Genomic DNA, 16,400 nt, shown 5'->3' on the forward strand with positions numbered 1-16,400 from the left:
ATATCGCTGAGTAAACTGGACCTTCATGTGTGACAAAGACTTTAGATTTTCATCGAAATGACCGCAGTGTACAATAATTAAACGTGTGCACTTCATGTCCTTTAAAAATGTACATGTTTATTCTTTACTAGAAAGGTGATGGTTTTTTTTAATATTTTCATATTGAAAAACAAGTTTTTCATAGCGGAGCTCTACCCATGAAGTCAAATATAGGTTACGTTTGAATATCTAAATATAAACTATTAAATTTAATACAATTAAGAAAGCCAATTAACAAATGAAACGTCAAGTTTCCTTCCAATATTAATCGTATAGACGCAGTCGCAGTAACATAATGCATGGTGTGTAGCAAATAACCAGCATGTAATGTCCGCCTCACCAACGCGTGCATGTTCGGTCAGAGTGGTGCGCGCAAAAAAGTGTTTCCCCTATCAAGTCTTTTGTGTACGTCAGTGCGTAACACAAAATCGTTACCAAAGGTCGAATATGTAACTCTGCCAGTCGATTGCAGAATGCATCAGTTATTGTTGTTCGGTAGCAAGGTGAACAAAGTCCTCACCACCTTGTTCCCAGGTGTTTGAAGTGTATTTCCGAGAACGCAAAGTCCTTGTATTGTCAACGTGATGTACTATAGTCTTTGAAGGTTACAAGCGGCGAATGTTTCGAATCCGACAGACAGCCACACAGGTACAATAGTGCATTTACTTATAGAAATTCTTCGAATAGTGCCGCATAACCCGTTTCCACTGTTGACTGCTAGAGGTGTCATCGAATCCTGGCGAATCCTGTTTATCATGACAGAGCTAAATTGTCGGGAATTTTATTTCATAACTGCTATTGTACAACTGGATGATACAAAACACCAAGTTTCATTTATTCACTTTTATTGGTAGTAATTTATATTGAAAAATAACAATACACAACTTCATAATCGTTAAAAATTCTGCCACTCTGTCTGCCACGTACTGTCAACAACATACTGCTTTTTTCGACTCATAACTGACAATTCTTTATAAATTGACAGAGGTCTTAGATACATAATTTGGTTGATGAACACTTCTATCTATACAAAAAGTGCGCTTCAATTGTGGGCATGCTTATGCCTTATGTCGCAATGCCGGTCAATTTTATTTCATTCTTATGTAACAGCAATGATATGGCAGAAAGGTGGATGCTTGCGCATACAAGTCTTGTTGATTTGAATGTCGAACTATATTTTTTATAGTAAAAACTTAACAAAAATCCTGCGACACAATGTTTATGTATGTATATATATATACATACTATACCATTTTGTTCCCGAAGGCTGAACGGTTTTGTCGCGTTTCTGTATCGACGACAACTGAAAGCAAACGTTGCGCTCAATTTTTGTTGAACTGAATACACAGATATGCTTCGCGTTTGTTCGTGGTTGTGAAGTCCACTGTGCTGGCTTTTCAAGCGAACAAAAGCTTAAACATACGCCTAAATATTCCTTGCTATTTATGTTCAGGCGTTATTTATTTCTTTTTTTTTTTTTTTTGTTACAGCGAGAATTTGCGTCCACATGAGCATAAGCTCAGTTGCCGTTTTTATTGTTCTTCTTATGTCATGCCAATCTTTGTTACTTCTTGTATATGCAACTGATACAAGACAAAGGTCATGATTAGATAATGATTGACAAATTAACGATCTGTATGATAACTGCGAAAAAAACTAAAAAAATATAAGGATGCCTTATGACAGCCCTTCTAGCTAAAACAATTATACGAGTGGTATTGAATTCTGTGCCAAAGAGATCCTTGAATGCTCCAAAGACCCTACTGGCGAGCGAATTCTTACCTTTAACAGTATAATATAGAGACAAATAGAACGAGCTGAACTCGGCCGCTTTGGTCAATAGGCAGATCAAAACTAAAATTGTGGCTTACTTTTGCGTTTTTTATTTTTCTATGCACACCAAACCCGTTGTCTGGCTAAATGCGAAACTTTCCTAATATTTCATCAGTATGCATTAATTTGTCCTAATTTCTGCCTCAAACGATTCAACATGTCATGAGGTATTTACTTCAGTTGGCGGATTCTGTTGTGAAAACCCTTTATCTTTTGCAGACACTGTGGCAGTTCAACTATTTGAACATGCGTCTATCGCTAATGCAATAGATCGGCGCCGTGGCAATATCAACAGAATAAAAAAAAGTGCCAAATTATGATAGGAAAATAAATAGAAAATTTCTTCATATGTAAATGATATATAGATATTAGTAATGTATATGCACAATAAAATTGATATCATATGCAACGCTAAGAGTAAAAACATACAAGCTATAAAAAAAAATTAGGGTAATCATCATGTTATTGTACTCGTTAAGTAGTCTCATCAGTTGTTGAAGTTTTCCTGCATCATTTTGGTGTTATACATTGAATTCAATTTACAATAAACATTTTCAAATTCACTTTGCTTCATAGTCGATACGGGTCGATAGCTGTGAATTGTGCAATAAATTTAAAATACATGCGCACGGTAACTTAGCACGCCTTCGCCAGCTGCTGGTCTCTTTGCGCACATAATGTAAATGCTAAGTCTATGTGTCTGTTAGAGCCTAATGCGTTAATAAAACGTGAGGCCTGTCTATACTGTTGAACTTTGCGTCCGAACAATTTGCTTTTTTTCGAAGTTTTGGCAAGCCTCAGACCAAATACCGCTAAATTTAGTCCTGTGCTAATTTTTGATGATACAGAGACAGTCACTTTAGCCGCAATAAGGTCAACATGAAAATGATTTGACCTCAACACTCGTGATAGGAAAAATTTGAAATTGTGTTAATCTAGAAATTATAGCGGCCTTTGTAAAAAGTGATCGCCTATTAAAATTTATTTTGTATATGAATGAATGAATGAATGAAAAATACTTCAGCCTTACCATTTAGTTTAAATTTCTGTTGTAGTGACTGTATTCTTGACGGTTAGCTTTTTTTGGGAATAGACATGGACAACAGATGTACACGACACCCATTCTTGTACTCAAGCTATTCGGCTTCATCTGAATCGTGCTCCTCAGTCGCCGCCGGTGTGACACTTCGTAAGTGTTTTAGATCATTGAGAATTAGTAGTCGGTGCTTTTTGTTTACTTTGCTTGTTATCCTGGTGAAGCTGATTTTCTAAATGTGCATCGGAGACCCTTCAGTACGGCTAGCATATTTTAGAAGTCAAATCAAAAGATAACTTATAGTGTCCTGAGGCTTAGTTATTAATATTTAACAAAATTTATGCACCTCACTTTTTCTTTCATCTAAATTTTTTGTTATTTACTCTAATTGCTTTATCATTGATAAAATTGAGGAACGTATAAACGAAACATCTATGTTACAGTTAATCTGATCGTTGTTTCTTTGGTGGTTCCTTGCGCCTGCGCTTGCAGCGGCACACGTCTCTGTTCTAGGACAAGAAAACGCTTCTAACAAAATGCTATTTCTATATGGGCTGCCAGCCGGTGTGGAGACGGTTGCTGTCCGAGATGCTGTCGTGGACGTCCTTAAGGCCTGTGATATGCGCTTAATACGTCATCTCGAGACCCTTGACATTAACAGCAAATATGGCACATGCATCTTTTACTTTGAGCGACATTCGTGAGTAGCATGAAGTCTATCGGTTACTCAAGAATGGATGTAACGACACGTATGCGCTGCTAAACGTTCATGAAAGAATCCAATCACAAAACGTTTTTCGATTAATACAGAGTGGACTGCGGGCAAAGTTCAGATCCAGCCACATTTACTAATTTGAACAAACTATTCTAGATCTAGATACAGTTATGCAGCAGAAGCGGTCATTCGTAAGGCTTTCAGTCGTTCCGACACTCAATGGGCATGTGATCGCAGTTATAAAAAATAATAAGGGATAATTTGGATTTGGTGAAATTTAGCCTGTCCGTAGGATGTTAATCTGACACAGGTGGGTCCTGTGAAATACAGCGGTGATCTCAGTTGAAGTCGTACTTACTCAGAAGTCATACACATGTCTCCATAGGTGGGCTGCGGCCACTTTGAGTTATTTTACCAGCAACGGCGTCTTGGAGAAGCTACAGACACTTCTTGGAGGATTCGAACTGAATATCTCCTTCAACAGCCGCTATGATGGGGACGTCGCAGATCCCGCCGCTCGAAAGGTACGAAATACGTGCCACCCATAAAAACCAATCGTAGCTACTCATGACTGGTGTATATAACCCGTACCTACTACTGTCGAAAATGAACAGCGCAAATGATAGCATTGACAACCAAAAAGCACAGTGCTAAGTGGGGGGGGGGGGCTGGCGCCTCGGATACGGCGCGTGGATTACGGTTTGCTTGTACAAACAAAGCTCATGTCGTCTGTGTGCTTGTTTCAGACTAAATCAGTATTCTTGCGATTATATTTTATTTGTATGTAACAGAAAACGTCCTTTGACATATAAGTGCTATGTAAGTTTTTGTTTCGAGAAAAAGCAAATATTTACAGTTGATACGTTTTTTTTTCTTATCCTTACATTGACTGCTTACTTGATGTAATTCAGAAGTGACGATTTGCATGATAAATATTCGCGAAGGCCATACATTAAAGTAAAGATAAAAATCTCAATATAACCTATGTGTGTTGTATTTTGCACAGCTGTGCGAGCTAGTTCTGGACAATCTTCCATCGACGGCTAACAGCTGGGACATATTTCAGCGGTTGATGTTTCAGCCGAATTGTGACCTGGTGCCGTTACGAGTAAAAATAACAGACAACAGAAAGGCCATTGTAACGTTTACACGGCGCGAGAATCTTCTCTACGCAGTTTTTCGGTAATTAGTCAAACTAATAACTTGCCATTTGCCTTATTTAGAATAGAAACTTTGTGGAAAGAATTTTTTTTTACCTAAAGGTAATTTATTTTTCGATTTTATATTTTTTATGGGGTCATGGCCGGATGCTTTATTGTTTTTTCTATTATAGGTTAGTTACTCATCCATTTTTCAAGCTTCACAGGACATGTATAATTGGCATCTGCCAAGCTAATCTTAGGTCATTCAATTATACCTCGTTGATGTTATGCCAGGCTCAGCTGCACACCATTAGTAATCGATGGAGTCAGACTGGAACTACATTGGATTCAGAACTCAAATGACATAGTTCCAGACGTGACAGTGGTTTGAACGAATGCTTACCCCATCGGACGGCTCTAGTATATCAACGACTAAAACGATAGCTCCATCACCTACATCGGTACGCCCATCGACGTCAATAACGGCCTATTAAAACTAACTCTAGAATCAACGAGCTACTGACCTACATTCGTCCGACCACGATAGGCACACGATGAGGTGTCAAAATGGTCAAAAAAAGCAGAGGTGTGGCTAACCGTCAAGAGCCTGATTCGAAGCAGCATTTTAGAACCAGCTCAGCCTGAACGTTTTTCCCCATCGTGTTTTTTCGTACTCAGTGTCCAGATTGTGTATTACAGATACATCGGACCGGATAACCAAATTATCGAGTGTCTATTGAACATACTTTGTTCTATGTAGAAATGAATTAAATATTAGGGAGGCGCGTATGACAAATTTCTGGGAGTATGCATGGCGAATCTTATGATCACTGGATTCGTGAGGTAACCTTTCAGGGTATGCTTCGCCGATTGGGGCATTGGTTCACCCCTTTGTACGTATGATTATGCTGTAGTGAAACGTCGTAACGCTTTTGTTCTGTTAGTTTTGTAGATGAGTTCCAAAGTATGGACTAAGCTCGAAGATTTTAACGTAGTTAGTTCTATTGCCTATTGAAGGCTCAGGTTTTTTCTCAGGTTTGCTCATCGCATTTAGTGCTTAAACGAATACATTTCGTGGAAGTATTCTGTTTCAAAGCATATCATAGTCTTAATTATGACCAAGCTCGTATATGTCACAATCTACGCGGATTTATAGTATGTAAATATGAACGGAAAGTACGAATGCGCAATTTGCACTTAACGATAGTCGCTCCGTAGATGCACATAAGCGTATCTTTGAGTCATCTTTGTTTTGGTACCTCTTACGGAGATACCTAAATTTGAACACTGCAAATGTTTCGCAGGAATATTTTTAACGGTACTTTTCATGAAGACAAAAACATTGCTTGAAAACAGGCTCAATTTGTAGACATGGTATTAGTTAAAATGTCTTATAAAGTATATCGAACCTTTCGGACACCACGTCCAAGTCGGCTATGTCATAGACAATTGTGGATTATGAACAAGCCAGCAATTTGGTAGTTATCAATAAATAATTAAAAAGAACTTGTAAGATACATATTTAGATGCTTAATGTAATGAAAATTTGTTGCTAAGCTTTCTAACATTCGAAGCAAAAATCGAGAACCGCGCGATGGATGAACGATAAGAATGAATGTAACGCAATATCTCATACGAATAAAGTAAAAACTATTTTTCGTTTATATAAATAACTTGTTTTGTACAGAATTACTTTAATGTTATACATTTCAATAACTTCGTTTAAGTCGTTGGTATGGGTTGGGTTTGGACGAGCGCGTTAACGCTCTCAGCCGTTTCAGAAGCGTTTCAGATCATACATTTTCGTGTTATTCGATCACCGTGCAATTAGCTGACTGCGCAATTTCGAAACAAAACAAAAATTAAAAATTATTTCCACAATATTACATCCGAATGTATGTGCTACACTTATGACTATGATCCAAGCTAAAATAATACTATAAACGCTTATTCTCAGCAACTAGTTTTTCTTCCGCAAGATCCAAATTCTATTTAGTGTTAAAAGACGTCGAAAAACACGAACACGAAAGTTGAGGGTAGTTGTAGAACGGTTTATCAGGCCTTGCCCAACCGCTCTACCTTTTGGAGGCAAGAGGGGTGCCCGGGTTTGGTGGGTTTGCGAGCCTCGCACTCTGCTGTTGACGCATGTACATCACGCAGTCCAAAAATCCTTTAGGAAAAAAGTATCGTAGAAGCAAGTTTTCAGCTGCTGCTGATTATGCAGCTAGAGCAGGAAACAACGAACAGATATGATCGCCGTATTCTGGTAAAGCTGACTGTTTCTTGAAAGAGAAAAAATCTACTGGCGGTACGTCTCATCAACACGTTATGACTCATACATTGTCAGTTTAAAATATTATTATTTATAATATGATATTGATCAAACTACTGGCTGATAGGTTTTAAATGCATGTACTTTTCATTCGTAATATTTAGACATGTCAGCAGATGCATTGATTAGTTCACGTACTACCTTCCTACCATTTAAATGAAACTACCAGCCCTAATTAAAACAGGCAATGTTATTACTATATTATAAATAAATACAATAGATACAATCATTTGCTCACGGATATCGATCGCATTAAAAAATATGATGCACAGTCTTTTGCGAATCACGTGACAACGGAACTAATATATATGTTTTCCACTTAACGTAAAGCTAATAGATAATTAATAAAATAGTGAAAATGGACACATTTTATCTAGGTGGAGTCCCACCTCGGTGTCTCTACACAAAAATAAAATGTCGAATAGACTTCAGCAGCGTTGATTGTATGAAAATTCGAAAGCTCATCTATTATTCTTTACTCGTTAATATGGTTGATAGAAAGCACTTGCTTCTATCTGTCTACACTATTAAACAATGCAGGGCAAATGTACGATCGTTGCTGAGAACCTTGGGTACACTCCGCTAAGGTGAAAACCGTTATCGTATCGTACGGACTGTCCGACCCCTGATGCCCGTTATAGACGCCATCGTCCCTGCGATCTGCTCTCCCGAGGACGATTCGTCGCTACAAAAACGGTTGTTCGAATCATCACAATATACACTGATAAGCAAAGATCATCGTTTTTGGAATACCACGAAGATTTATTGGACGGTCAAAATAAATAGCAAGAAGGTTGTATTACAGTTGACTTCGGTTATATTAAAAGCATAGATTATTAATATTGTTGTTCTATAGTTAAAAGTTTAATACCACTAAAATACCTGCCTGTGCTCATTACGCGTTTGTTCCAGTTCGCCATGATGGTCGTGTTGTTTTGCTGCTGTTGGAAGTTAAACTTTGAATGATTTTTTTGTAAAAGTGTTTTCCAACATAGGAAGATTCTGCTTGAGTAAACATATGGAATATCTCCATATGTTTCTAAACTAGAAATTAAGAAGCTATATTTATTTGCCGAGAAATTACACATATTGTGCAGAAGACTCTTCTTATATGAAGCCTATTCAAGATGGATAAGTACATTCATTAGCACAAAGTAATTGTTGTGAAAATTTAACATTCTTTGCTTACTGAAGTACTAAAAGTATTCTTAAAATATACGTTCCAAAAACAGACCAGAACTAAAACCTGTACAGGCAGACAAACGAAGACATAGGGCTGAAAGGCTAATCAAGTCGGGTGTCGGCCACAGATATTGTTAATTGTAAGGTATCTAAAGCTTTTCGAAAGGTAATAGCGGTATCGTACATCGCTCTCTTTGTCCAATTTTTATTCGGCGATCGTTAAGCCCTGTATGCCGTTGGAAAGCCGTTTCTGGTCTATAAGCCTGCTACCATCGTTTTGCACCAGGTTTCAAAACAGTACCTTAAATTTATATTCAAAAAGTGGGGCGCATAGACATGTAATTCTTGTTACATTTTTTGATAAAAATTCAGATATGATCTGATCGATCACCACTCGTCACTCAATCTATCGTCGTTCAGTGGGAAAAATGAAGTTGCAAGCTGCATAGTTAAATGTTATTACTTAAAGTAGTTGATCATGGTCTGAGACACATGGATATAATTAAATTTAGTCAGTTTATCAGGTTTAGAAAAGCCCATATAAGACCGAATTAATTTGTATGCAGCCTTAGTTGAATCTTGAGTCAGGACTAACTTGGACATTAGGCTGTCTAGCGTAAAATGTGCGAAAAATATTACGCGGTTAAGGAGTTCCGTTACGAAAAACCCTTGAAATTATTAAAATTTGTTCCTATCATAAATTATTTTTTACAAAACGCTGAGATTGGCTATTTTAAAAACGAGAAAATTTTCATTTTAGCCGAAATTCGAAATTAAGTATCGTGGCTTAGACAAAGCGATAGTAATAGACTTGTTCAATCCGCGTATTCGCTTGGCCAAGGAAAAAAGAATTCATCTTCGTTACTTTGTATTAGTGTCTCTGGTTTTCCCTAGGCAGTCAAAGGTGACTGCCGCATATGTAAACTCATCGAAGGTTATCATCCTGCTAGACAATAGGTCCGCCTCGGCCCGTTAAAATCCGCGTATCTCTCCGACTTCTTTTAATAATAAAGAGTTAAAAGTTTCGCTGTGAACTTCTTTCTTAATAGCATTGAGAACAGTATCTGCGACGACAATGGCCAATATATGAGATGTGGGGCAACCTATAATACAATGCGTTCCTTTAAAGTTTTCTTAATAAAGCAGGTGGGCTTTCCTCGTGATATCTGTACCCGCTGAGCCATCTAGCACTGAATGCCTATTCACGCAAAAGCAAGAGAACTGCAAAGAAATACAAATCTAACATTCATGCAGACAATTTTTTTTGCCAGTGGGGAAAAAGTAGGGTTACATTTTAAATTATAAGTATATTTTAATGAAACTTCAGTAGATTTTTTTAAATTAATTGAATTTTCTAGACTTAGTTGATTATTAAATATTACGTTACATTTTCACCATAACCATATCAAAAATAATTTTTGCTAAATTTTCTAGTCAGTAAGTTTCATCGCATACGAATGCATCTCTAGTGCAAGAAGCGCTTTGTCTTCTAAATTAGCTTTTCTTTACACGATTATGTTGATGTTCGATTTTTCAAGCTTTTGGTACATTGGCACGTTCTCTATAATCGACGTATTCCAAAGAAATCACTGGTAAGCATATCTACGGGCCCACTGCACTAATTACTGTACAGTTTTTTGCTATGTTTAAGGGTTAGCTTATCGGAAGCTTTTTTCTTGCATGCTCATCTGTTAAAAGACGGCCACGGATAAATAGTCGTCATTTAGATCAAATCGAACTCACATATCGTAGCCTTTTATTCTAATTTCGAATGTTTGCTTCTTAATAGAGTTATTAAAATAAGCCCATAAAAATGTGATGAGCAAATTGGCATTTTTGGATTTTTGCTTTCTTTATCAGTTATCAACAGGCAGCAACTTGTTGTTACATCTATTCAACATTTTACAATTATGCATAATTGCCCTATAATTTCAGTCTTGATTATCATATTCATATATAAAGGGTTTCATATAATGTAAACTCTGAGTCCTGTTTTTGGGTTCCTAATATTCCTAATAATAATAACGGGGTGGGTGCTGATACTTAAGTAGCTCAAAAGAAGGCGGCTCGCTTTTAGCCGCCTTCTTTTGAGCTCGCCAAAAGCCGCCTTAGCAATGAACATGACATCGCAGCGCCAAAGATTAGACCAATTCTAGCTGTGGCCATACGAAGAGCACCCAAGAATCCGTCCGACAGTATTGAGCTGGAAAAAGAATGCGGTTAGGAGCTTATTTCTGGGCCATTCGGAGCTTACCCGCCACCCAACGACCAGTGTATTCTATAAAGGATATCTTCTTAATCCTGTTTCAAGAGGTTGAGGCAGTTACAGAAGAACTGCTATGCATTTGGACAATATTTTACTTGCAGTGAAGATTTTCCTTCACGGAGAATCTACATTCAATCTTTACGTTGATGAAGAACACCATTTTTCAACGAGACGGGTGCCTCATAGAACAGAAAAGGGCAATCCTAGTCCTTACGAGTAGAAAGCATCAAAGCCTCCATTTGAGGGCATTCTTACCAGAGTTCCTTCAAATTAGATGAAAAAAAGAAAAGCCTTAATGACTGTCATCGATAGAAAGTTGGCGGCAGAATTTGAAGAGGAAAGCGCATTATCGAATAATCAGTTGATTTTCAAAGAGATAGGTCCACGGATCAAGGTTTACAATTAATTCTCGAAAAGAGCGAAGTAATCCTGCTAGTCGAAAGCAAGAGACATGAATCCATTTATCTATCCCTGGAATAAGGCAATACATATCTATTGCTAGCTAACTCTGCCCTTTGCAAAGCACCCACTTAAACGTAAATAGAAAGTAAGAATTGGTATTCGAATATAAGTTTAGCTCAGTGGACTTGCTGTATGTGAAGGTTTTCCTGATCCAGACGTTCATTTTACGTTTTTCTGCTTGTGAATTCAGTTCATCATCAGTTTCATACGTTTCAATCAAATGTGGATTATCCGAAACATCTGTAATGTAGTTAAGTGTAGATGCAGAATCCAAAAATGATCCGCTTACTGTTTTTTTTTTTGAGAATTACGTATAGTGTATATACCTTCGGTCCACACTAACAGAAACAGGGCCTCGCTGCTAGTTAAACTAAAACCTAGGTACACAATTTTAGTTAGATCCTTCCCCATTATTACCTACATTTTACTTGCTTTCTAAGATAATCGAACGGACTCATCACTAAATGTGAAATGGCATACGGTTTGTCCGTTTAAGTCGATATACAATTAAGTGAAGACATAAGCATTGTGATTTTCTTTGTACCTAGTATTCTTCTACAGCGTATTATTGGTATTGATTTTTTTCGCTGAATTCCTTAGACTTTACTTGCTTGCATGTGTCGATGCTGATGTAGAGGTTAATATTATTTCTTTTATTGTGTGTAAACGTAGCCACGTTTTCTGAGTGATTAAGCAAAGACTTCCGCGGTTATCTTTTAGGGAGGGCATCACCATGTTCTTAATCATCTATAAGCTAACGTGTTATTATCAATCATCATCACAAATAGGAAAGTTATTTACGTTAATAGAGCGACTTCCTATTATCTGACCCGATTCATATCTGATACTATGTGTCCTACTCGCAAGGTTAGACTCAAAAGTTCTAGCTCGGACAACCAACCACCGGTGTAATCGTAACCGTGGAAGCTCAATTTATGAAAGGCACGCCGTGTATTACCGCTGAAATTCAAAGCTAGAATTAAGTTGCCCATTATGTTTGTCTCTTTCTGGTGATGTCAAAGCTAGTGTTGTATCAATGCTATGCTTTTCTGTATAATCATTTGAGTATTTTAGCAGTGCATGTAGGGTACGACGCTATGTTAACGTATATTGGACAGGAATACATAGAGAATATGTTTGCGTTCAACATGTTTGAACTTCTTGTGTGTGTACCCTGAAAGTCTTCAGCATTAAAGATTTCGAGATTTATTTAGCAGATTGCGAGTTTATAACACGTACATTTGCTTTGGTTGGTCATTAGTTGCACCCTTTTTTGAAAGGACAAAATATGAATGACCTATGCTCCTTTTTAACGTACTAATCTTGCTCTTTGTTTGTTTGTTCTCGAGACGAAAGCGAATGCACGACGATACCATTTATACTTCACCTAACCGATGATGATCGTTAACACTGAGTAACTGGCCGACCGCCCTAAACTCTGCATACTGTTATAATTATATGAACCAGTTACTAAATAGAGGCTAATTATAATAAGAAAAAGAACTTGCAATGGCAGTAGATAAGGAAGTCGTAACAACCATTAGTAGTAGTAGTAGTAACAACGATATTTTATAACGCTGCAGGTATAGAGCGTAAATTTATTTACTTACGACGGCCTTCAATTTCTACCAGGGCTAAGTCAAACGAGAGAAACGGGAAATCGCATTTAACTAGGAAGTCCTTCGCATCGTGAAACTGTTCATTGATAAACTCTTGAAAACGGCTTTCTAACGCCAGTTCTTCGTAGATCGCCTTTACCTTCGACTCAGCCGATCCGCCTATGAATCGAATCGATAGAAGAAAAAGCTTTATTTAGTAAACAATAATATATACACATATATTATCGCAGTCTGCTGGTATATAGCAATGTCAGCTTCGATAGGTTAAATATGTTCAACCAAGAAGTGAGCGCGTTTTCCGCAACGCCAATGCCGACGATATTTTACTGAGTCTACATCCTTCTAGAACATGAGTGACATTTGAGTTCTATGATACTTTAGTCGAATAGTAACACTCATCTAAACGTAATATTTGAAACCGCGGTACTTTTTTCTTTGTTTCTAACTTTGCTTTTATTAGGGTTAATTGAAATATTTACAAGCCTTTTTTACGTTTGCCAACTATGTCAAGCTGTCGCTACGAGTGCATTTGGTATTCTTCCGATATTTGATCAAAGGGCTGTGAGAATATACATCAAAATGCTTATTAACTTTATTTATCCCGTTCAATTACCCCCTTTTGGTGAAACATACTTTCCGTTTATTCCACTTTCTAGGAATTATTGTCGTTCCAAGCAGTAATGCTAAAGCGAGTTTTGTGAGTTTGCGGTAGATTTAAAAGAAAAAATTGAATGGGAAATTTCAAACAGGTCCAAGAAGATTTTCTAGCACTTCAGCTAAGAATGTAAATAACAGTCAAAACTTTAAAGAGTAGCAAATTATATTCATTGCAAGAAAAAAGTTAACACTTCGATTGGTCAAGCCAAAGGTCTAGTTAAGATTTTACGATGAATACACTAGAGCTTAAGGCGCCTACGCATAACCCAATAATGCTAAGTGAGGTATGAGGACGGGTTCCTATAAGAACAAAGGATCTGATTAATTTGCTAATCATTTTTTCCGTGACAACTGGCGTTAGTGTTGTCAATTTGAAAACTATACCAGCTAAAATTAATCTGATATCATTAGCAGACGCAAGATAAGCCCTAGCGTATAATGACCCACCCCGTAGGCTGGGCCAGCTCGCGCGGCCGTATTAATAGCTAGTACACCCAGGTTCCTTCATAACGTTTTTCGTCGGCTCACACAATCTCTACGAATTTTCTGTTCATATATGTTGTACGACGTACACAATCTTACCCGGTTTACCCTGGCCGTAATTTTCCTCCAGTACTTTTCTCTGAGATTCATCTGCTAATTTCATTGCTGTCACGTAAAACCATGTGCATTTTCCGTCGGTAATATCCGTGCCGATTTTGCCAGTTGCGCTCGGATCTCCATAGCAATCTAGAAAATCGTCCTGCTGTTGGAAAATTGACCCGATCTTCAAAGAGAACTCTCTGACCTTCATATGGAGTGCGAAATCATCTTTATGAGCAAGAAGCAGGCCAAAGCGGACTGGAAGGTAAAATGTGTACAAAGCTGTTTTCGCGTTAATAAGTTCCTTATACACTTCTTCACTCGATAGGCGACCTCGTTCGGCCAGCATATCCAGGCTTTGACCCTTAATTGTAATTAGGGCTATCTCATGTGTAAGCTCTAGGAAATCAACGTAGTGCCGATGGTTCTTGAAACGCCGACGCATCACTTCATAAATGCCCTGTTCGAGCAAAAAAACGTCGTAAAGTGCCATCGATCCGACGTCGTCCCGAAGATGCCAACAGACACGACCACGTCGCGTTTGGGCGCGATCGACAAAGTCATCCAAGATAAGCGCTAACGCTTGACTCATTTCAATGAGCCAGAAGGCTATCGTCGCCAACTCGAGAGATTCCGTATTCGACGACGTTTCGACCATCTGATAGGTACTCAACAATAACATACCCCGAATACACTTTCCATGCGGTACCGTTTCTTCTATGAGCCGCTTGAACCAAGCGTCCACAGGGGCCATTCCATTCGAATCGCTATGGCAGACGATTTCGATGATCTCATTGAAGGCGCGTTTCAGCATAGGATGATCCGGTCGATCGATCATATCTCTTATATTTGTTGACGCCATCTGCGCTCTGGCTGTACCTTTCTTAACTTTATACACTATTAAACTCTTGACAATCGATTCTCATCTGCGGCAAACGATCACTAATGTAAATGTTTAAGCATACAGGCTTGACAGGCAAGAAGCTCTATTGGTCAAGATGAACAATAGCTGAATCCGACACTAATGTAGAATCCGTTAAGCGTGTAGAGATTCCATAAGACTGCAAAATACTGTTCACAAAAACGAGTAAGAGCTATTAGTAATGTTATCACATGTGATTATAAAATATTCGTTTTAGGAATTCCTGCTCGTGCTACTTTAAATAATTATGGCCCTTTCATCAAACAAGGGTTTTAGCCGACTGTTAACGGTGTGTGTCTACAATTTTCCACGGGGTCAATTGAAACAACATCAATTAACTGACTTACTTAAAACTAAAAAACAACAGTCAAATAGACAGTTGTTATTCAAATCATCCCGAAATAGTTCTTGCAATTTATACCATAGTAGCCTAAAATTTAACCTTAAAGACGCATCCAGCAAAAAGCGGACGTCGTTTTCTGCAGCTGTATCCAGAAAGGGTAGTAGTCCCCACAGTGTGAGGGCATTCAAAGGCAAAGTTGCAGCGCTCAACACCGAGTTGTCAGCCGGCAAGGAGCAATGTGACCTTTATGACATCGATCAAATGCATTGATTAGCCAGGTCTCGGTTCGTGCGAATAATAAACGTTCTCAAGCCGATACGCCAGGTTTACTCTACAGGAAAACCACCTGAGAATAGGTGAAGCCTCGAATAGACGGAGCTTATCCAAACACGCAAGGTCGCGCGACTGCTTACGGAGCTGCGATATACCCCTGCTGCCTACGATAAATTGTTTCGACTCCGTCGATTCTGGAATCTGCAGATTGGCGCCAAAGATGAGCATCGGTTTCTTAGTGAGATGGATGAATCGCTCTCGCGACAGCGGGATTTACTTCAAAGCGTTAGTATGTTTGGAACCCGCGAGGCATCACTGGTGCCTTTGAAGGTTCGAAGTTATGCCATCCGCCAGCCGGATTCGGAAACAGTAAAGTTCAGAATGAGGTATGCGCAAATTGATTACGGTGAGATTCGGACAACGAAGCATTAGGTCAACAGACCTTACGGGACTGTTAGTAAAGAAATAAGAATCCGATTAAGATTAGGTGCATCGATTCAAGATTGAGCAGAATCTTAATGAAATACTAGGGTCTAGTTTACAGCACATATCCCAGTTTTACACGTAACACCTGCTCGTAGGTACGTACTCACCGTTTAATGATCCGAAATATCAAAATTTGACGACTCTTTTCTGTATTTAAATGACCTGTGAGCGGAAACAACAGCTAAACCATCTTCGATGCGACAAATAAGAGGGAGAGAAGAGAAAGACGCCATATTCTCCTTTCCTTTCCTTAGAATGACTGATAGTAATAATCTGCTCGGGCGCTCTTCTGAGCCGCAATCCAGGAACAACGTTATTGTCGACTACTGTCGTCTGTCTATATATGTACATGATAAATGATCATACATAAGCACAACATGATTTATATGGTAGTATGTATATATAGATGCACGGATTATTGAGAAAGTGCTGACTGTTTTTCTAACTAAATTGTTTGAGGTCGTCTATTTCAAACAATATAAGACGCCTCGGGTTGGCCTTTGTGTCATTT

The 16,400-nt window shown here is 38.3% G+C and overlaps 2 protein-coding genes across 7 annotated transcripts; one reads left to right on the forward strand and one right to left on the reverse strand.

Annotated features, from left to right (window-relative positions):
• Nucleotides 1-380: 380 nt before the first annotated feature.
• Nucleotides 381-6,438, forward strand: LOC111267626 (uncharacterized). Of its 4 annotated transcripts, none has more exons than XM_022845953.1 (6): nt 381-687; nt 2,950-3,061; nt 3,401-3,608; nt 4,009-4,147; nt 4,690-4,805; nt 5,060-6,438. In XM_022845953.1, the coding sequence occupies exons 1-6, from the start codon at nt 658-660 to the stop codon at nt 5,154-5,156; spliced, it is 702 nt and encodes a 233-aa protein (XP_022701688.1). In that variant the 5' UTR covers nt 381-657; the 3' UTR covers nt 5,157-6,438. The 4 variants fall into 4 exon arrangements, with proteins under 4 accessions (XP_022701688.1, XP_022701684.1, XP_022701685.1 ...); XM_022845949.2 differs by having other exon boundaries at nt 385-687; nt 4,630-4,805; XM_022845950.2 differs by having other exon boundaries at nt 387-687; nt 2,928-3,061; nt 4,630-4,805.
• A 6,136-nt stretch (nt 6,439-12,574) lies between these two features.
• Nucleotides 12,575-16,060, reverse strand: LOC111267624 (farnesyl pyrophosphate synthase). Of its 3 annotated transcripts, XM_022845948.2 has the most exons (4): nt 15,997-16,060; nt 15,230-15,604; nt 13,856-14,936; nt 12,575-12,785 (listed from the first exon to the last, which is right to left on the reverse strand). In XM_022845948.2, exons 3-4 carry the CDS (start codon nt 14,725-14,727, stop codon nt 12,773-12,775), a joined length of 885 nt encoding a protein of 294 aa, XP_022701683.1. In that variant the 5' UTR covers nt 14,728-14,936; nt 15,230-15,604; nt 15,997-16,060; the 3' UTR covers nt 12,575-12,772. The 3 variants fall into 3 exon arrangements, with proteins under 3 accessions (XP_022701683.1, XP_086827502.1, XP_022701682.1); XM_086971376.1 differs by lacking the exon at nt 15,997-16,060 and having other exon boundaries at nt 13,866-14,936; nt 15,477-15,604; XM_022845947.2 differs by lacking the exon at nt 15,997-16,060 and having other exon boundaries at nt 13,866-14,936.
• Between the last annotated feature and the right edge of the window lie 340 nt (nt 16,061-16,400).

The sequence above is a fragment of the Varroa jacobsoni genome, unplaced genomic scaffold (genome assembly GCF_002532875.2).
Source record: "Varroa jacobsoni isolate VJ856 unplaced genomic scaffold, vjacob_1.0 scaffold_1203, whole genome shotgun sequence".
Classification (NCBI taxonomy): domain Eukaryota; kingdom Metazoa; phylum Arthropoda; class Arachnida; order Mesostigmata; family Varroidae; genus Varroa; species Varroa jacobsoni.